We start from the raw sequence: 21,134 nt of genomic DNA on the forward strand, positions 1-21,134 counted from the left end.
TGCTATTATCTTAACGTATATATGATGAATATTGTTCATTAAAAACTCATGTAAAATTGTGGCCTCCGTGGCATCAGAACACCAAGGCATTGGGCGAAATTCTCCCAAAGGGAGACAAATGGCCGACCCCGGAGTGAAAACTGGAGTGTTTCACTCCAGCGTCGGAGGCCGCTCCTCGCCGCCTATTCTCCCCTCCCTGGGGGGCTAGGAGCGGCGGTGCGTCAATCTCGGGCGCCAGGCCTTGACGCTTGCGTCAAAGCGGCGCCGCCTGAATGACGTCACCCGCGCATACGCAGGTTGGCCGGCGCCAACCCGCGCATGCGTGGTTGCCATCTTCCCCTCCGCTGCCCCGCAAGACATGGAGGATCGATCTTGCGGGGCGGCAGAAGGAAAAGACTGCGTCTTTCAGAGACGCCGGCCCGACGATCGGTGGGCACCGATCGCGGACCAGACCCCTCCTGAGCACCCCCCTGGTGCTCGATTCTCCCTCCGCCCCCCACAGGCCCCACACGCAGCGGTCGCGCGTTGTTCATGCCGGCAACGATCAGGTGTGGTTGGCGCCGGCGTGAACCGCTTGGCCCATCCAGGCCGGAGAATCGCCGCTCGACGTGAGCGGCGATTCTCCGAGCGGCCTGTCGCACAACGCGACACGCCGTTTTGGGGGGTGGGAGAATCGCGTGCGGGTGCCAGGGCGGCGTGGCGTGATTCGCCCGGCACTCCCGCGATTCTCCCACCTGGCGTGGGGTCGGATAAAAAATTCTGCCCAATGTTTTGAGTCCGTAGCACTTCTTCAAAGCTAGAGAGAGATAGAAAGGTGATTCATTTTATACTGTTTAAGGTGGGGTGGAGGAGGTGAAGCAAAATAGGTCAAGGATTAAAGACTAAAGACAGTGCTGATAATGGCATAAAGGTAAGATGGCAGAATTTGTTAATAACAGAACAAGGGTCAGCGCTTTGTGAAAGCAAGACTCAAGAACAAACAACAGATGGCCCTGGAAGGGTGGGAAACTGGAGTAAAAATTGGATTTTTAAAAAAGGAGGCAACTTGGAAGAGACAGTTCATGAGCCTAAAGTTGTTGAACTCAATGTTAAGTCCAGAGTGTACTATAGCACTCTTTCTTTTCAATAAACATTTTATTGAGGTATTTTGGTATAGAAATAACAATAAAATAGACAAGATACATGAAACCATAAACAGTGCAAAAACCTTTTATCTTTCGTACAGGTCCCACCCTTATGGATGGATTAGCCATGCTAAATTGTCCCTTAACTGGAAATAAAACGTTCTCTCTCCACAACCAGACTGCTGAGTTTTCCCAGTTTTTGTTTTTATTTTAGATTTCCAGCACCCGCAGTGTTATGCTTTAATGATTAATATACTACCAGCTGAGTCGAAACACACAAGCCTTCCTCCCTGCGCCAAAATCAAGAAAACTGCCCCACAGACAAGTCCAGTGACATTGTCCTATTCACAGAATCAGACCTTTCAGACAATGTCCCAGACTCCTCCATGAACGCTCACTCTATCCAGTCAAACAAGGGAAGAAAACTTCCTAATCACCTACCCATCCTCCCTCAGCAGATCAGACTTCAGACAATTTGATTACCAAAGAATGGTTCCGTGCACCAATGATGAAAAGTATATCTATCCCAGCTCTGGTGTTGAAGCCGTGTGCTCCAGAATCAGCCCACCTTTAGTCAAGCTTTTCCAGGAATACACTTGTGAGTATATAACCAACAGTGGGGAAAATGTCCAAGGCGCACCCTGTCCACAAAAAGCAGGATGAATCCAAGCCAGTCAATGGACACCCCCTCAGTCTCCTCCCAATCATTGGAAAAGTGATGGAAGGTATTATTAACAATGTTATCAAGCTACAATTACGCATAATAGCCTATTCACTGATGTGACCTCATTACGGCCATAGTTCAAACATGGGCAAAAGAGCTGAACTCCAGAGGTGAGGCTAGCCTGATTGCCCTTGTTACCAGGGCAGTTATTAACCATGAAGGAGTCTTGGTAAAATTGAAGTCAATGGGAATTGAGGAGTAGGAAATCTCTTCACTGGTGCGAGTCATATCCAGAGTAAAAGAAGATGCTTATCGTTGTTGGAGGCTATCATATCAACAGGAGGTCATCACTGCAGGAGTTCCTTAAAACAATGGGCTGGATTCTCTGCTGCATTGTGAACTCCACTACTGGCAGAGTGGGCAGTGGAGAATCCTAGTGAGACTAGCTGTCTCACTCTAAAATGCAGTTTTGCCAAAAAAGAGATCCCCCCACAATGGGCGGGATGCACATTGCGGCATCACAGTAATGTAATCTTCACAATAATGAGTACCTTGTACTGGAGTTCATTCACACACGTGTGGAGCCTTATATTTTCTGTTGCAAGCAATTTAAGCTCCTCAGTCGATTTGCCTCGTTTATATTTTGATTTCACTGCCTGAAAATGTAATATGATGGATTCCAGTTAAACATTTTTCTGAACATTGACCGTACAGCGAAGATGATCATTTAGTATTATTGGTAATTGATGCATATCATTACAATAATTAGGAACAGCTCAATAATTTGTTCTTAATCTAGGACAAATGTTCGGCACAACATTGTGGGCCGAAGGGCCTGTTCTGTGCTGTATCTTTCTATGTTCTATGTTCTAATCCGCAAATCTTTGTTACAGCATTAAACTGCATCATTTTCAGTGTTACAGGATAGATGAAAAAGCTTGGGCTAGTGTTTCTCCAAACAAAATGAAAGTACATATGAGTATAAAACAGTAATATTCCCTTTATACTCGTTCCGTCAAAATTAATGAAGGCAAGAAAATATATATCTCTCTATTTATTTTATCAACAATGAGGTTGAATGACATTAAAGCCATTTTTAGTTCAATCTGGAAAACAAGTTGCATGTTGGATAGGTTTGAAACAAAACACCTCATGAAATTCTGCTCTGCCATCGGGCACATTTGTTCCCGTGGAGAGTTGTTCCTGCAGCATTATTTGTGCACTAGACCATCCCGGGGGCAGAAGAAAATGTGGGAGAGCAATTAGCAGAAAGGGCAAGGAAGTCAGAATGGTTCGTGCCCTGCGACAGGCGAAGCTGAGAATAAGCATTCTACACTGCAGGCTCTTTACTATAAACAGAACATTTTTACCAGGTTGACTTGAGCACAAAGGCAAAAATACTTTATCTAAATTCCCAGTTAAAGGATGGTTGGTTATGCACCAGACTGCTTCACACCCTGGATTTTGCAGTAGGCACCATATAAATATGTTAAAAGGAAAGATCCAAAAGCATGAGTGTGTTAACATATAAGAACACAAGAACTAGGAGCAGGAGTAGGCCATCTGGCCCCTCGAGCCTGCTCCGCCATTCAATGAGATCATGGCTGATCTTTTGTGGACTCAGCTCCACTTTCCGGCCCGAACACCATAACCCTTAATCCCTTTATTCTTCAAAAAACTATCTATCTTTACCTTAAAAACATTTAATGAAGGAGCCTCAACTGCTTCACTGGGCAAGGAATTCCATAGATTCACAACCCTTTATATATTGTGGCCATTCACATCTTCACATTTGTCAACATTTTCCAATAAAACTAAACAATTTTTAGTGTAAAATGTTTCCTTTAAAACTAAGGAAAGTGTGTAAGGCCCATAATAATCTGATTTCCTTTTCACCTGGTCCTGTTTCTGTTTACATGATGTCACAGCTTTCGTTTGATGGTAATCTTCAGTATGTTTATTACCCTCTCCTGGGATTGGCTTGTGTGTATTCACATCCTGCAAAATATCAATTAATCACCTGATTTAACTGAGCAAGTAAAATGTCACAAAATTCTTTTTTTGCTTGGAAGCAGGTGTAAAGGTTTTGGGACAACTGAGAGATGGTGGGCTGATTTAGCATAGAGAGGACTGGACACCTCTCTTCGCCCCTCTCCTGAATTGATAACAGTTTGAGTTTGAAGAGAAGCTGATATTGCCAATTTAATAGATACCCAAGAGTGTATAGCTCAGTTCAAGAAATAAGCCACCAGGTTCCTTACTTTAACACGTAAAGAGTTAAGTTTTATTGACGAAACTCACTCCGGTTAAGATGCAGAAATTATTAACAAAAGGTTTAAAATGTACAAATATGTCCAACTACCACTCATGCGAAAGCACACATACAATTCCCCCACCAGCCTGCCAAAATATAAATAAAACTCTGCCGATATCAAAAAGCTTGGCCAAGGATCAGGTCGGGAAAATAATTCATGGTAACTCCAGAGGCTTATTTACAGCTGAAGGGTCCTTTTCCAAAGTGGAGCAGTCGGTCTGCAGTCGTGCTTGTTGATTCAAATTTCACCGTTAAGAAATCTCGGCCTGTAGCAATGAGGTCTTCTGGTGGGTTTCTTCACATCAGAAACAGTTCTGTTTTGAGCGAGGTTTCGGAAGAGAGAAAGGCTGCCGCCGCGTGGCAGTCTTTCTGACAATATGAAATTCACTGGGTGGGATTCTCTGTTGGCGGACACCAAAATCGGGAAACGTGATTGGGTGGTGAACAGATTCCGAAATGCCAAAATCGGGCCAGGTGCCGATTTTCCGCCAAATTGTAATTCTCCGTACCGTGACAGTGGCGTCAATGCGGTCTGGAACGCATCTACAGTAAATACCATTGGCATATCACTAGCGGGCCTCCACGATTCCCCGGCTCCGATGGACAGAGTTCCCGATGGCGCAGTTTACTTGTGCTTTTAAAAACCGTGAATCCGGCATCATGGCTGCTGAGGGAGAGAGAGGAGGTAGCACACAGACATATGTGACTGTGGGCAGCCGAGCCGGATGCTATTGGGCTGGCTGGGGTGGGGGGGTGTGGGGGGGGGGTGGGAAGGGGGGGGGGGGTGGGGGTGGGGGGGGAGGCCTTGCCAGGGCCGGAGAGGAAGGGGGGCTGACAGGGGAACAGCCCCCCCCTCCCCCGGCCATAGGACTGGGGCAATGTCCAGGCACAGACCAGCACTGCTCCCACCTGCAAGGCAGCCAATGTGCTGCGCACCCCTGACCACCCACCTTGGTCCCTGGTTCTGCAGCCCCATTCAGCCACCATCAGGGGCGTTACTAACTGTAGCCCCAATGGGGGCACTGGGTAGAGGCTGCGGAGCGTACTGCTGGCAACAGCAGTGCCAGCCGACGGTACCCCGGCATCAGGGACAGGCACCAGGGCCAGAGTCCCCCACAGTGCCAGGCACCAACAGAACGAGGGGTTGCAGGGATGGGGTGGATATGCGGGGGGGGGCGAGCCCGTAGCGTCAACCGCGGCCATCATGTAGCCCGTTGGACCTGGTTGGGTAGGGGGGAACGCACCATGCTAACATGTCGGCCTTTCACCCCCTGCAGACAATGGATATTGGAATTCGATCAGCAATAGTGTCCTTCCTGCTAGTTGCCGCAGCCCTGGGGGATGCCCTGCGGCTGTATGAGCTGGAGCTGTTTGAGGTGCAGGAGGAAGCTGCAGCAACAAAGCATGCCACAGAGGAACAGGAGGCAGCTGCCCAGGATGGTGAGCCGGCCGCCCAAAATGCCGAAGTGGAAAAGAAGGGGCGCATAAGGTCTCGTGTGTACCGGCAGCGCCTGTCACTCCAGGAGCTGCCGGACCGGACATGCCGTTGAAGACGCCAGTTGAGCGGGGAGACAGTGCGACATATCTGCCAGATCATGGCACACTTGACACCGCGGGGGTATGGGGGAGGACACCAGTTTGCAATGGCCGTCAAGGTGATAGTCGCCTGAACGTCTAAGCCACGGGGTCTTTCCAGGTGCTGAGTGGGGATTTCCCAGACCTTGGTGCGCAGGTGCTTCCGTGCCGTCACGGGGGCCCTATATGCCCAGGCGGTTCATTACATCCATTTCAATGTGGACCCAGCCCACCAGGAGACCCGGGCAGCAGAGTTCACCACCATTGCCGGGATGCCCCGTGTCCATGGAGTGATCGATGGAATGCATGTCCCCCTACGGGCACCTGGAGATGACAGCCACTCTACACAAACCGAAAGGGGTTACACTCAATGAATGTGTAGCTGATATGCGACCATCAGCTGCGTATCACGTAAGTCTGCGTCCGATACTTGGGCAGTGTGCACAACGCTTTGATCCTGGCACGCTCGACGATTGCTGAAATGTTCGAGATGTCGCCCTGGCTGGGGGGGTTGGCTCCTGGGGGACAGGGGTTATCCACTGCGGTCGTGGATTCTGACGCCTATCCGGAAGCCACAGACCAATGCGCAGACCCGCTACAAGGCGCATGCAGTGACCAGCAGCGTGATTGAGCGGTGCTGTGGCCTCCTGAAGTTGTGGTTCAGGTGCCAGGACCGCTCTGGAGGGGCCCTCCAGTATGATGTTGAGGGTCGCTCGCATTTTGGCGGCCTACTGCGTCCTCCACACCATTGTGCAGCAGACGGGTGACATTCTGGTGGAGGATGATAAATGCCAAGCCTCGTCCGACAAGGAGGATGCAGGGGAGGGTGAGGATGGGCAGGACATTGGGTCTAGGAAGGCACGGAAGGCTGCATGATGTATGTGCCAGGGTCAACACGCATGGGACACTCTGATCGATTCCTGGTTTGCCGACTGGGCTGAGGGAAGACACACTATCCAGGGGCATGGACACCTTGGCAGTGCCACCTGGGTACCATGGCAGTGCCAGATTGGCACTCCTGGGTGCCAGCCTGGCACTGCCAAGGTGCCCAGGTGGCACTGCCTGGTGGAAGGGGTACTACCGTGGTGCCAGGTTGGCACTGCCAAGGTAGCATTTTTTGCGCGCGCGCTATCGGGCAGGGGATGGCCACCGTGAGTGTTAGAGGTGGCAGCTTTAGGCTTTTGAAACTTGCTGGTCTTCATGAGCTGAACAGAAACAAAGACATATGGATTCACACAATGGCACTGAACAAGGTAATTATTGTTCTAATGTCCTCGTACCATTCCGTCTGCCGCTTTTCAATTTGCAGCATGCAACCTTCCAACATAACGTGCCATTCTACATCAAATATTTTATTGAAATAAATCTTTCGGAGGTGGCATGCTGAGACTGTGCTTTGAAGGTTCATTTTCTGAAAGGACTGGTAGGAGATGGCAAGGGGCCAGAACTCTCTCAACTCTGTCGATGTGCAGGTGCCTGGTTGAACTCAGCAATGAAGGGGAAACTGAAGCACTGGGATGATCTTGTATGGAAAGAATTGTAAAGCATTCGCAGCACAGAAACAGCCATTCGGCCCAAAAGCTCCTATCCAGTGTCAATGCCTCATGCGAGACTTCCCCCACCCTCATCATTTTCATAACATCTCCCTCTATACCTTTCTCCCTGATATTCTCAGCTGGCTCCCCCTTAAATATCTCAATGCTATTCGTTTTATGGGCGGCACAATAGCACAGTGGTTAGCACTGTTGCTTCACGGCGCCAGGGTCCCGGGTTCAAATGCCCGCTTGGGGTCACTGCCTGTGTGGATTCTGCACATGTCTGTGTGGGTTTCCTCCCACAAGTCACAAAAGGCGTGCTTGTGGGGTGAATCGGACATTCTGAATTCTCCCCGAACAGGCGCCGGAATGTGGCGACTAGGGGCTTTTCACAGTAACTTAATTGCCGTGTTAATGTAAGCGTACTTGTGACAATAAAGATTATTATTCTATAACTATTAGCAAATTCCACATTCTAACCACTCGTGGGTAACAGCAGAACAACAGCTTGTTGTTGGCAGCTATTATGAAACGCCTACAGTAGGTGTATCGGTGGAACTTTTTTACAGCAACCACAACCGGCCAGCCCTCTTTCTCAATTTGAGAATACCTCCACTCAGCATCTGAAAGGGTCCTGGATGCGTATGCCATAGACTTTTCCATTCCATCTTTCCAGCGGTGTGAAAGTACCTCACCAATCCCGTGAGGGGAAGGATCACATGACAAAACAAGTTCCTTCTTCGAGTCCAAATGGCCAATAAGTTGGAATGCAGCAATTGTTGTTTAACTTTATTGAAAGCCTCCACCTGTGGTATCTCCCAAAACCTTCTGTAGTACTTCTGTAGGAGGGTATGCAAGGAGGTGAGTAAGGAGGCCAAATTTGGGATACATTTCTCTCAATAATTTACTAATCTCGGGAAAGATTTTAACTCAGTGACGTTTTTTGGAGTTGGTGCTACATTGATGGTCTTCACCTTGTGGGGTCCTGGGTGTACAAGGGGGTCCAGGGTGTACATGGGGTCCAGGGTGTACTAGCTAGATGGATAAAGAATTGGCTGGGCAACATGAGACAGGGAGTAGTAGTGGAAGGGAGTTTCTCAAAATGGAGAACTGCGACCAGTGGTGTTCCACAAGGATCCGTGCTGGGACCACTGTTGTTTGTGATATACATAAATGATCTGAAGGAAGGTATAGGTGGTCTGATTAGCAAGTTTGCAGATGACACTAAGATTGGTGGAGTAGCAGATAGTGAAGGGGACTATCAGAGAATACAGCAGAATATAGATAGATTGGAGAGTTGGGCGGAGAAATGGCAGATGGAGTTCAATCCGGGCAAATGCGAGGTGATGCATTTTGGAAGATCCAATTCAAGAGCGAACTATAGAGTAAATGAAAAAGCCCTGGGGAAAATTGATGTACAGAGAGATCTGAGTGTTCAGATCCATTGTACCCTGAAGGTGGCTGCGCAGGTCGATAGAGTGGTCAAGAAGGCTTACCTTCATCGGAAGGGGTATTGAGTACAAGAGTTGGCAGGTCATGTTACAGTTGTATAAGACTTTGGTTCGGCCACATTTGGAATACTGCGTACAGTTCTGGTCGCCACATTACCAAAAGGATGTGGATGCTTTGGAGAAGGTGCAGAGGAGGTTCACCAGGATGTTGCCTGGTATGGAGGGCGCTAGCTATGAAGAGAGATTGAGTAGGTTAGGATTATTTTCATTAGAAAGATGGAGGTTGAGGGGGGGCCTCATTGAGGCCTACAAAATCATGAGAGGTATAGACAGGGTGGATAACAACAAGCTTTTTCCCAGAAAGGGGGACTCAATTACTAGGGGTCACGAGTTCAAGGTGAGAGGGGAAAAGTTTAAGGGAGATATGCGTGGAAAGTTCTTTACACAGAGGGTGGCGAGTGCCTGGAAGGCATTGCTGGCGGAGGTGGTAGAGGCGGGCACGATAGCGTCATTTAAGATGTATCTAGACAGATACATGAATGGGCAGAGGGATACAGATCCTTAAAAAATAGGCAACAGTTTTAGATAGAGGATCTGGATCGGCGCAGGCTTGGAGGGCCGAAGGGCCTGTTCCTGTGCTGTAATTTGTCTTTGTTCTCTGTCATCTACCTGATGTAAACCTTTTTTATTCACCTGAGAACCCAAGTAGGTCACTTCATTTTCTTGAAAAACACATTTTCCATCTTCAGGTTTACCCCAGCTCTCGAGAATTTATGCAAGACTTCTAGGTTCACCAGGTGCTCTCGTTCGGAAGTCCCCATAACCAGGATGTCATCCACGTATACCACCAATTTGGGTAACCCTTGGAGTATGTTCTCCATAATCTGTTGCTAATGAGACCCCAAAGGGAAAACAAGTGAACTCAAATAGGCCCTTGTGCGTGTTGATAGCAACACACGTCCGGGATGGCTGGTCTATTTCAAGTTGAAAATAGACGTGGCTCATATCCAACATAGTGAACGTCTGGCCACCGGCTAACCTGGTGTACAGGTCTTTGATTCGAGCCATGGCGTATCTATCTAGCTTGGAAACGTGACTGACAGTTAGCTTATAATCTCCGCAGCGGCGGACCGATGTGACCAGGTTAAGGACAGAGATGGCAGGCGCAACCACTCTGTAAACTGTATGGCCATTATTATGCCTCGATTATCCAGGCAGCCAAGATTGGTCTCCACCTTTTCCACGAGGGAGTATGGAACTGGTCTCACAGTAAAACATTTAGGCGTAGCATCGGGATCAACATAAATCTTGGCTTTGGCTCCTCTTATTTTTGCTGTGTGGGCCTGTAGCGGCCTTGGCTTCTTCCTTGAACAGCATTCATTTTGCCTATTCCTATAACTTTGTCTTGGTTGTGCCCCTTGGCAGTGCTTACAACAGTCCATCATCTGGAATTTGCAACCTTCCAGAACATGTTTCCTAGCCATTGCATTTCCTTGATTGCTGGCGATGCGGGTTGAGCTCCGATGCTGTAATGGATTATCTGACATCTCACTTACACAGCGCCCTCAGATATGAATGGTCATAGTTACACTAGGCCCCGCCCCTAACCGGAAGACATTAATGTCTGACACCCTTGTAGCTCCTGAGCTCCTTTATCTGCATTTTCCAATGATACAGTAGTCCCCCTTTATAACGCGGGTGTTGGGGTCCAAGACCCCCACCCGCGTTGCATCCGAGCCGCGGATATCCACGATGGGAGTTTTAAATTTATTTTAAAATCTATGCATGCGCTTCCCATTGTGAGTCTCCGGGGGGCGGGGGGAGAGGTCAGACCCCCGTAGACTCACAATGGGAAGCGCATGCATAGATTTTTAAATAAATTTACAACACCCATCGTGGATCTAATTAAAACAAGCACTGCTGCATTTTTAACAACTTAAAAGTTGGATTGGAGGGAGCGAGCAGCCGGCAGTGTCAATTTCAGCGGCCGGCTGCTCTCTCCCTCCAATCAGCGGGCAGTGTCAATTTCAGCGGCCGGCTGATTGTTTCAGTGAGAGAGCAGCTTCCCTCTCCGGATCAAAGTGAGCCGGCCCCTGAAATTGACACTGCCGGCTGATTGGAGGGAGCGAGCAGCCGGCAGTGTCAATTTCAGCGGCCGGCTCACTTTGATCCGGAGAGGGAAGCTGCTCTCTCACTGAAACAATCAGCCGGCCGCTGAAGTTGACACTGCCGGCTGCTCTCTCCCTCCAATCAGCCGGCAGTGTCAATTTCAGGGGCCGGCTCGCTTTGATCCGGAGAGGGAAGCTGACAGTTGGGGTCCATAAGCCCCCCCGCCATATATCGCGAACCGCGGTATTGCGGAGCGCGGTATAACAGGGGACTACTGTAGAACTATTACGAGGGCCTTTTAAAATCCAGATGGGGTTCAGCCAATAATTTTGTTCTGGATTGTCAAGTTGTTTATTCCGCATACCAATCTGTCTCGCAACATTTCGTTCAGAGATGGTCCAAATTCACAATGTTCTGCCAATTTCCTAATCTGGCCAAAGATTGGGTGACAGGTTCTCCCAGGTTTCCCCCTCCTGTGTTAAACCTATATCTCTGGGATGTAACAGAGGGCTTCAGATCATAATAGTTTTTTACCAAGTCTACTGAATTGTTAAAAGTCTTTGAGTCGTGGAACCATCTGGTTAGGTCAGACTTCTTACCACGCTGAATGTTGGGGTCCCGCATGCTGTCACTTTCTGTTTGTCACCTCCCTCAATATTATTAGCCCGGAAGAAGTAATGCATGCGCTGTGAATTGGGTCCAGTCTTCTCCGCTTACAACAGAGGGTTCACGTTTACTGAAGAGAGCCATTTTTTTTCCTTACCAGAGAAGCCGCTTTTCTCAACAATGAAGGTTGCTTGGGGAAAGAAACTGCTTTACTCCTCGTCGCCAATGTAACAATCTCATCTTAAGGCCAATCTTCCCACACCATACCCTCTTATTTCCATAACGGAAAAGGCTGCAGCCACAATTTACAGCACACAAGTCCAAGCCCGGGGACCTACAGAATAGCCGCTCAGGTTGAAGCAGCAGGTTTCCCCGCTGCTCATTTCCCTTGGGCGAGCGTCCGCCTGCTCATTAGGGAGGTTCATACTCCATACAGGGAGTATGATGATCCGTAAAGATGATGGAGGAGTAAGGAGGTGAGTTACTTGCTGCAGAATTCTTAGCCTCTGATGTTCTGGCCACCGTATTCATATGGTTGGTACAGTTCAGTTTCTGGTCAGTGGTACCCCTAAGTTGATAGTTGTACAACAGACCGATCCAGGAAGGCTAGGCATGCTCAGGAGTGTAAACCTCGGCTGGGCACAAGGCCAAACTAGGTTCGCTCTGTTCTAGCCCCACTAAAGTCATGGAAAATATGCACATGTTGTAAACCACACTAGAGAAATTTTAAATTCTATTTTGAGTTACTTTATGGCTCAGTCACTAAAGAAAGGATTAGATACATTTTACACAGCAATGAGAAGCTCTTTGCAAACCCATAGAACTATCGCTGTATACTTTATTAACAGACCCTTTGATAGATAAATCAGAGTGACATCCTCATCATTAAAATAAAAAATTATATTATAAAGCAAATCCATGGTGGGTGGGGGGGGAAACAACTTTTATTTATTAGTAATTAAGTCCTTTTATCTAACCTCATCTTCACATTCAATAGCTGTCTTCTTATCCGACGTATCTTCCTGAGGAACAGATTTGCCAATATCGGGATCTAAGAATCAGTACAGAAAAAATAAATTTGTGTATTTCATATTTTACATCGAGTTTCTTTTGGAATGTTAACTCTACTTGCTTGGGGGTGGTGGGGGCAAAGAGAGTTTCAGATCCCGATGACATGCGGGAGAGAGGCAGGTGTAGGTTACAATTTCAGAAATCTGAAGGCCAGCCCTGAATCAGCTCAAACGTGTTCACTTTCAATTTTAATGGTGACTGGGCAACTGATTCGTGAGAGGCAACTCCGTTTTTTTTAAGTATGCTAATAAGGCTGCATGCCTCAACTATTTAGTTTTAGCAGCTGTGACCTGGCTTCGCAGAATTTGGTAGCTGAGGGGAGACGAGAACAGCAGGTTGGAGCAAATAAGTGCCTTTCCAGCACTGCATGTGGGCCAAGAGGAGCAGGAGTGCTTCCCACTTCAGCTCTCCAAGTAAACCTGCTTCTCTCTCACCTGTGTTCTGAAGCTCTCCAACCAAGTGATTTTTCCCTTTCCTGACCCGCGATCTCTTCAAAACGCTTACCCCATGTTCCCCCTCACACCATAATCCTTCCCTCACTCATCCCCACCACTCAGCTTTGGCCTTCCAACATCTGCCTTCCCAGCCAACAGCTGTCCATCTTTTCAATCTGGCTGGCTGCTGGATAGGAAACAGAAATAAAGTTCAAATGAGATTCAACATGAAATTCAATAGGGCCACTGGATAACCCGCATTTCTGGACTGCTATGAACCCCACAGGCCCAACCCCATAGACATTTGGTCCTCTATCCTCGAACAACTCATCACAACTCTAGCCTCCTGCAGTAAAAACTCTTCTATCAAACACCGATTTGGAAACTATAACACTTCTCAAAACAAAAGAATATTTGGAATCTCTGCATCAATGCAATTTGCCTCAAACACTCTATGTGCACATACCCACCACGATGCATGAATAAGTTCCTCCTAAATTATTTTATTGGCCTAATAAAGATCCCCATGCTTGGGAATCAGCACTCGCGTCCCCTCCATCAAATCCTTTAATAATCTAAAATACTTCAGCATACATGAATCCCTGATGGGATTGCTGGAGGCTAATTTTCTCAAAGTCCATTAATCTGTCCTTACCACAGTAACTGGCATTGCAAACCATTTCATCTCTTTCAGCATTGTTGGTATCATTCACATCATCCTGAATTTGAGGTTGAACAGAAAGAGATTAATGTTGTGTCAACCCCAAAATGTAATTAAGTAAAAACGTCAGCGCGCTTAATTAATTTCACTGCGGTCCAAGTTCCAGAAATAAACTTGCCATACTGGCGGGAACGGTTTCTCATTTCCAAAAACTGACGCTACAGTACCACAGAGCAGTAAATTTAGTGGTTGCCTTTTATCTGAATCAGCCCATTACTCACCCTATATGGTTTCAGTCAGCATTGAAGATGTGCATCCAAAGTTCCGGATCAAAGAAGGAGTTTTATTAATGTATTGAAATGTGGGGCAGAGATGTTCTGTATTCAAACTTCCCAGTATGTGGATATGCAGGGCGCTAACAGAAAACTATCCCCAGGAATCTAGGGTCAAAGTGTTGCTATGGACTGGGACGTCAAGTAAAAGTTCATTTAGGAGGGGACAGAACGGAATGATAAGCTTTTTATCAAACAGAGGTCTCTGTTTGACCATTTTTCAATTTGTTTACCTTACTCTCTAAGTTCCACCTAATTTTATACTAGTGCAGTGCGCCAAAGAGTTATTTAAATCTGCACGTTGCTGTGAAAATTATTCAAATTAGCACATCCTGGAGAATTATCATTAGCACTTGACATTTCAGGCAGGATGCGCACCAGTTCTAAGTCATTGATAACTGACCCCTGTAAGCAAAAACACACCCAAATATTTTACAGAACAACAGGAAGAATGTTTCAGCGGCCTGATTTCTTTTCAGGATGCTGAGTACTTGGCTGGCCCCCTTGCCATTTCAGGTTCAAATGCGCACTGATTGGCGGCAGGCAGGACCTCCGTCAGATTGGCTGACAGTTCTCCAGCCCATCCAGGCATAGCACTGCACTGTCATACCTGAGACTAAGTCCCAGGAACCACAGCTCTGGTAAATATCAAGGGCACCGGGAGGTCAGGGTAGGGGTTGCCCTGAGGGGTTGTGGGAAGGCTCCAATCTGAAGGGGTCATACCCCCTTCCCACCCGAGATCGAGGATGAGAACCTGTTCTGTTTCCCACCCTCAGTCATCGGCCACCCATTAGCCTAAGAATTGAGGCTGGCTGGGAAAAGGATCTTTAGTGACCACTTAAGGGCCATAACTGGGGCATGGACAGGTTTCCCTTGCAAGGTCCTGTCCACCCCACTGTAAAATCACCTCCGGGTCGGGGCTGGTGAGGTGCCAGAGAGAATCCAGTCCATGCTATTTTTTGCTCCCACCCCCACCTCGGAACCCACTGATGGGGGGGGAAAGGGAGTTCAATGATGTCAAGAATGCTACAGGTAGGAAGGATGCATTGCAACACATCTGACTAGAAGCAAGAGCACATCTCGCAGTGTCATCGTAAGTTAAACCTTTCTTCTCAATCTTCACCTCAATGTTTTTGCATGGTGATTCGCTGGAAATGTGTGTTGATAATAGCGTAGTCAGGGCAACTGTCTAAGACAGTTTAAGAATTGAGAAAGAAATGGAGGAAGAATTAGAGTCAGATCAGGTACAGAAGGAAAGAGGGAGAGAATGGAAAATTGACCAGCAAGATGCAACACACACAAGTCACTTACCCCCCAGGAATTTGCTGGTTGATTTGCACATTAATAATGCCATGAATTGTTAACACACCTTTACGTTCGAAGCCAGACCAGCCAATTGTTTAACCATCAGCGCCTGATAACTCACAGAAAGGGTGAAAGGTTTTTTAATATGTGAGACTTTCAAAGTGGCTCAGTTTCTGCAATGGTTAAAGAATTGGACAGAGCAGGCAGGGATTGACTCACGCAGATTAACAGAATCCTATCTGGACATTAAGATCATCTAGGGCAGGGGTGGGCAAACTTTTCCGTGCAAGGGCCACATTCAGAAATTCACAATTCACAAAGGGCCGCATAGTATATTAAGTAAAATAATTACTTCACCCGGTTATGATTCTGGGCGCCTCATATAGAACGTAGAACAGCACAGAACAGGCCCTTCGGCCCTCGACGTTGTGCCGAGCAATGATCACCCTACTCAAGTCAACGTATCCACCCTATACCAGTAAGTAACCCAAACAGCCCCCCACCCCATTAACCTTAAAAAAAATTTAAAAAAAAAAAAATTAAAAATATTTTTTTTTTTTTTTTTTTTTAATGACTTGGTGGGCCGCAGAAATACCTTTGGCGGGCCGCATGCGGCCCGCGGGCCGTAGTTTGCCCACCCCTGATCTAGGGAATCCATGTTTCCCACCTTGCTAAGGTCATTGTCTATTATTACCCAGCTCCCCTATGCTTTCCCATCTCCTACACCCACCCCATAATAATATCTACTGGCCACCAGTATATTGAAATTTTTTGTACAATAATACAGCACCGTTCTTATCTGTAAGGCGTTGAGAGATGAATTAATGATGAGACAAAAATAAACTAGAGTTTCACACAATATGTCAACTTTTATGCTTATCGTATCCAAAAAGTTATCTTTGTATCAAGCCATGACGGTTCATACCTGTGATATCTCTGAAGTTGTGCCAATGGTGTCAGTTTCTAAGTACAGCTCATCTTTCTTGTTGCAAACTGAATAAATATCTGGTTGAGAAGTGCTGCCTAAATGATGCCGTCTGCTGATACAATCCTCGGATTCTGGGTTATCCGCTCCTTGACTGTGTTTCTCATTCTGTTTGTTGCACATTTTCAAATGTTGCATCATATCTGCAGAAATATCACAAAAGATCATTTCAAAACGTGCATCATAATCTTTATTATTGTCACAAGTAGGCTTACATTAACACTACAATTAAGTTACTGTGAAATTCCCCTAGTCGCCATGCTCCGGTGCCTGTTCAGGTATACAGAGAGAGAATTCAGAATGCCCAATTCTCCTAACAAGCAAGTGTTTCGGGACTTGTGGGAGGAAACCAGAGTACCCGGAGGAAACCCACACTGACACAGGGAGAAAGTGTAGACTCTGCACAGACAGTGACCCAAGCCGGGAATCGAACCTGGGGCCCTGGAGCTGTGAAGCAACAGTGAGAACCACTGTGGTACCGTGCCGCCCATAATTTAGCAGAAAGCAAGATTCGGGTTGAGCCGGCTGTAAGTATATTACTGAGCACCTGGGCAGGGGACAGGGAAGGCACGAGCTGGCACACCTGGCAGAAACTCTCTGAAAGCTGATGTAACACCTGTGGACGAGAGGGCAGCCAAGTCCCAGGTTAAGCTGCAGGGGTAAAAGATTTGGATCTGGGCATGCTTTTCTATTTCATTATCCCAATGTCTGCTTTATTTCTGTAATTGTAACCGGAAGCCTCAGTGGCAGGTTGGGACCAGATAGATCAATATCAGTCAGCATGAGATGGAGTCCTGCTCTCTCTCCTTTTTAAGGTTTTAGCCTCACTTCCAACCACTTGCTCACCTCCTCACCAATACGACAAATTCTCAACAGCTCTCAGTTCTGACAAAAACCCTTTCAAGTCCTAGTGCATGCCAGGATCTCTCACCTCACCTCACCATTTCTGGATCCCCCAATTCCACGACCGCGTTCCCAGTATTCTGATGTGACCAAGGATAAGCACACGGATTTTAAAAATTCTTTGATGGGATCTGGGCATCACTGGCAAGGCCAGTGTTTATTGCCTTGAACTGAGTTAAAAGTCAACCGTATTGCTGTGGATCTGGAGTCACGTGTAGGCCAGACCAGGTAAGGGCGGCAGATTGCCTTCCCTAAAGTGAACCAGGTGGGTTTTTACAACAATCGATGATGGTTTCATGGTCACCGTTTCTGAGGCTAACTTTTCAATGCCAGATTATTTTTCATTGAATGAATTTATATTCCACTAGCTGCCATGGGGTTTGATCTCCTGTCCCCGGTACATTGGCCTGGGAATCTGGACTACTAGTCCAATGATATTAACACTTTTCCACCATCTCCCGGTAAAAGTAACAATGATATCCTAACTGGCTTGTGACATGGGTCAATCTTCCCTCCTCGCCCTTCTCAACCTGTCTGCAGCCTTTGACACGGTTAACTTCACCGTCCTCCTCCAACCGCTCTCCACTGCCATCCAGCTGGGTGGGACTGCTCTCACGCCTTCCCATTCCTATCTGTGTAATCATAGCCAGAGTATCACTAACAATCACTACTCTTTCTGTTCCTGCATCAGTACCTCTGGTGTTCCCTCAGGACCTGTCCCCTCCTATTTCTATTGGCAACGTCATCTGAAGGCACAGCGTTATTTCCGCACGCACGTTGACAACATCCAGCTACCATCTCTCTCAACTCATCCATTGTTACTAAATTGTTGGACTGCTTTATCTGAGATCCAATGCTGGATGCGCAGAAATGTCCTCCAATTGTATAATGGGACAGACTGAGGCTATTTCTTTCAGTCCCTGCTCCAAACTCTGTTCCCCAACTATCAACTCCATCCCTCTCCCCTGCAATAGTCTTCAGATTAGGCCAGTCTGTTTGCAAACTTGGTATCGCACCTGATCCTAAGAGGAGCTTCCGACCTCCTATCTGTGCCATCACGAAACCTGCCTATTTCCACCTCTAACACTGCCTGACTTTATCCATCTCAATGCTTCTGATGTTGGACCACTCATTCAGGCCTTGTTTCCGCTGGATTTGGACTCGGTACAGTCAGAGTTTACAGCAGAGAAAGCCACTTTGGCCCCTCCTGCCTGCGCTGGCCATCATGCACCAATCTATCCAAATCCCATTTTCCAGCCCTTGATCCGTAGCCTTGTATGCTCATCTAAATGCTTCTTAAATGCTGTGAGGTTTCCCGCCTCTACCATCCTTTCAGGCAGAGAGTTCCAGATTCCCAACCTCCTCTGGGTGAAAAGGGTTTTCCTCAATCCCCTCTAAATCTCCTGCTGCTGACCTTAAATCTATGCCCCTTGGCTATTGTGACCTTTACTAAAGGGAAAAGTTTCTACCCATAACTTTGGACACCTCAATCCAGTTTCCCCTCAGACTTCTTTGCTCTAAGGAAAACAATCTCAGCCTAACCTCTTCACCTATTCCCCCTGTTCCGCTGCCTTCAGGGATTTTGGGACAAGCACACCAAGGTCCCTCTGGTCCACTCTACTTCCTAGCGTCAAATGAACTTTCTATTCCAATGCACTCCTGGCTGGTCACCCAGATTCTACCTTCCGTAAACTTGAGGTCATCCAAATACCTGCTTGCCTGTCTTTACATACAGCAAGTCCAATTCCACTGTCATCCCTGTGCTTCCTGATCTACACTGGCTCCCATTCAAGCAAAGCCTCAATTTTTAAAATTACATCGTTGTTTTCAAATTTCTCCATGACTTCGCCTTCCCTCTATGTTTGTACACTCTTCCAGCCTCACAACTTTCTGAACGATATGTGCTCCACTAATTCTGGCCTCTTGTGCATCCCCGGTTTTAATTACTCCCCCATCGGTGTCCGTGCTTCCAATTGCCTGGGTCCCAAGCTCCTCCATAAGCCTCTTTGCTTCTCGATCTTACATTTCGCTTTCAAAACACCCCTGGTCGTCCCCAGACTTTGAACATCATGAGAACTAATTAGGAAAGGCCCACCTTGAGCATCGCAAACATCAGGTGTATTGTGGTTGTTCTGTTCTGCCCTGAAACGATAAGTCCTCCCACTCGCATGACTGCTGCCACTTGTGGAATCTGGAGAACTGTTTTTAATAGAGGGGGACATTTTAATAACGACAGCAAGATTTTGAGCCAATCTTAGAAATACATTGGGACAGAAGTGGGCAATTCAGCCCCTTGAGCCTGATTCACCATTCAGTTAAATCATGGACACTTATATCTTAATTCTGTTTACCACACAGTAGATGTATCTCTTAATACATACATTTATTACTGCAATGAACCCTATCCCTTCAAAATGCTCCAGATCAGATGGCATCAATTCGGTTCACATATAGGACTGACTTCCCTGGTTTCTCTCCAGTCACATTAGCAGAAATTGGGTCAACATCAACTGACCAAATAATTGGTAACATTTCTGCTGGGACGAGAAAGCTAAATATAATTTACAAAGAACCTTTAATTATGACGTTAAATTTGGGAGTAGGGAGTGTTAGTAATGAGCCAGGTTTCGGCTGCATTGCCCAGAATGCCCTGCACATATACTGGACATTCAGCCCAACCAATCCATGCTCCTTCGTCGAGTCTCCTCCCGCCATCCCTCGTCGAATCCTATTGGCATAACCTTCTAAGAAGGATCTTAGAGATCCTGACCAGAATCTTTCGGTTGTCACTCTTCTTATCGTTACTGGATTCTGGTTTCCAGTCTTCCTTAGGAAGCAACCACGCAGCACTTGCACCCAACAAAAGTGCAGAAACTTAATGGGCGTGATTCTCCACCCCCTACGACGGGTCGGAGAATAGCGGGAGGGCCTTCCCGACATTTTTCCCGACCTCCCGCTATTCTCCCCCCACCCCCCCCACGGCCGCCCCACGACACGAATCGCTGCTCGCCGTTTTTTTACGGTGAGCAGCGATTCTTCCCTATCCGATGGGCCGATTTTCCCAGGCCTTTACGGCCCTTTTCATGAATTTAAACACACCTGCTATCACAGTTCGTGAAAACGGCCGCAAAGTGCCGTTCTGCACAACCATGCCACCGATTGGCACGGCCGCACCACGGCCGTGCCAAGGGTGGCATGGGCCCGCGATCGGTGGGCACCGATCGCGGGCAGCGGGTCCGATTCCCGCGCACTCTTTGTCCCTCCGCCGCCCCGCAGGATCAGTCCGCGGGGCGGCTGAGGGGCATGACGGACCGCACATGCGCGGGTTTGACGCATATGCGCGATGACGTCATCCGCGCATGCGCGGGTTGGAGCCGTCCAACCCGCGCATGCCGGCTGACATCATCGTGCGCGTCAGCCGCTGTGAGTCTTGGCGGCTGGGCTTAGCGAGCGTTCGCTAAGCCGGCGCTGCCGTTCTTCCCGGGACCGCGATGCTAGCCCCGACCGGAGGGGTGAATCGGGTCCCGGGAGGGGGCGCGGAGGCTGCCGTGAAACACGGCCGGTTTCACGGCAGCCTTTACGACTCTCTGCATTTGCGGAGAATCGTGCCCAATGTGTGTGCATGATATTCGATAAAGCAATGATGTCGCTGGAGGAAATGTTCTTACATAGAATCTCTACAGTGCAGGAGGAAGCCATTCGGCCCATCGAGTCTGCACCGACCCGCCAAAAGAGCACCCAACCAACTCCTCCACTCTCTTCCCGTAACCACAACTAACCTTTTGGACACTAAGGGGCAATTTAGCATGGCCAATCCACCTAACCTGCATATCTTTGGACATACATTTAGTATTACTGTAACATGGATGGGAGGATTTCAACTAAGAAATTGAGGAAGGCGAATGGCAAATCCTACAGTATGTCGGTGGGGGGGGTAGTTAAGAATAAACATAGTGAAGGTGCAGCTCAGATGACACGAACAGATCAAAAACCCTTACCCTTTATAGCTTTTTAGACTAGAGCATGTGATGGATGTAGGAATTTGGGATGTTTTACATGTTGTTG

At 47.6% G+C, this 21,134-nt stretch overlaps 1 protein-coding gene across 5 annotated transcripts in view; it reads right to left on the reverse strand.

Annotated features, from left to right (window-relative positions):
- LOC119972796 (cancer-associated gene 1 protein homolog) overlaps window positions 1-21,134 on the reverse strand; it is a 95,912-nt gene that overhangs the window by 16,353 nt on the left and 58,425 nt on the right. For 3 of the 5 annotated variants that reach the window (XM_038810207.1, XM_038810205.1, XM_038810208.1), the window contains 6 exons: window positions 19,165-19,268; window positions 16,107-16,309; window positions 13,539-13,602; window positions 12,356-12,429; window positions 3,685-3,786; window positions 2,340-2,444 (listed from right to left, as the gene is read on the reverse strand). In XM_038810207.1, coding sequence (XP_038666135.1) covers window positions 2,340-2,444; window positions 3,685-3,786; window positions 12,356-12,429; window positions 13,539-13,602; window positions 16,107-16,309; window positions 19,165-19,268 — 652 coding nt within the window. Of the gene's footprint in view, window positions 1-2,339; window positions 2,445-3,684; window positions 3,787-12,355; window positions 12,430-12,953; window positions 13,071-13,538; window positions 13,603-16,106; window positions 16,310-19,164; window positions 19,269-21,134 lie in introns of those variants that run through there. The other 2 variants (XM_038810209.1, XM_038810210.1) reach the window with 2 other exon arrangements.

Source organism: Scyliorhinus canicula, chromosome 10 (assembly GCF_902713615.1).
Source record: "Scyliorhinus canicula chromosome 10, sScyCan1.1, whole genome shotgun sequence".
Classification (NCBI taxonomy): domain Eukaryota; kingdom Metazoa; phylum Chordata; class Chondrichthyes; order Carcharhiniformes; family Scyliorhinidae; genus Scyliorhinus; species Scyliorhinus canicula.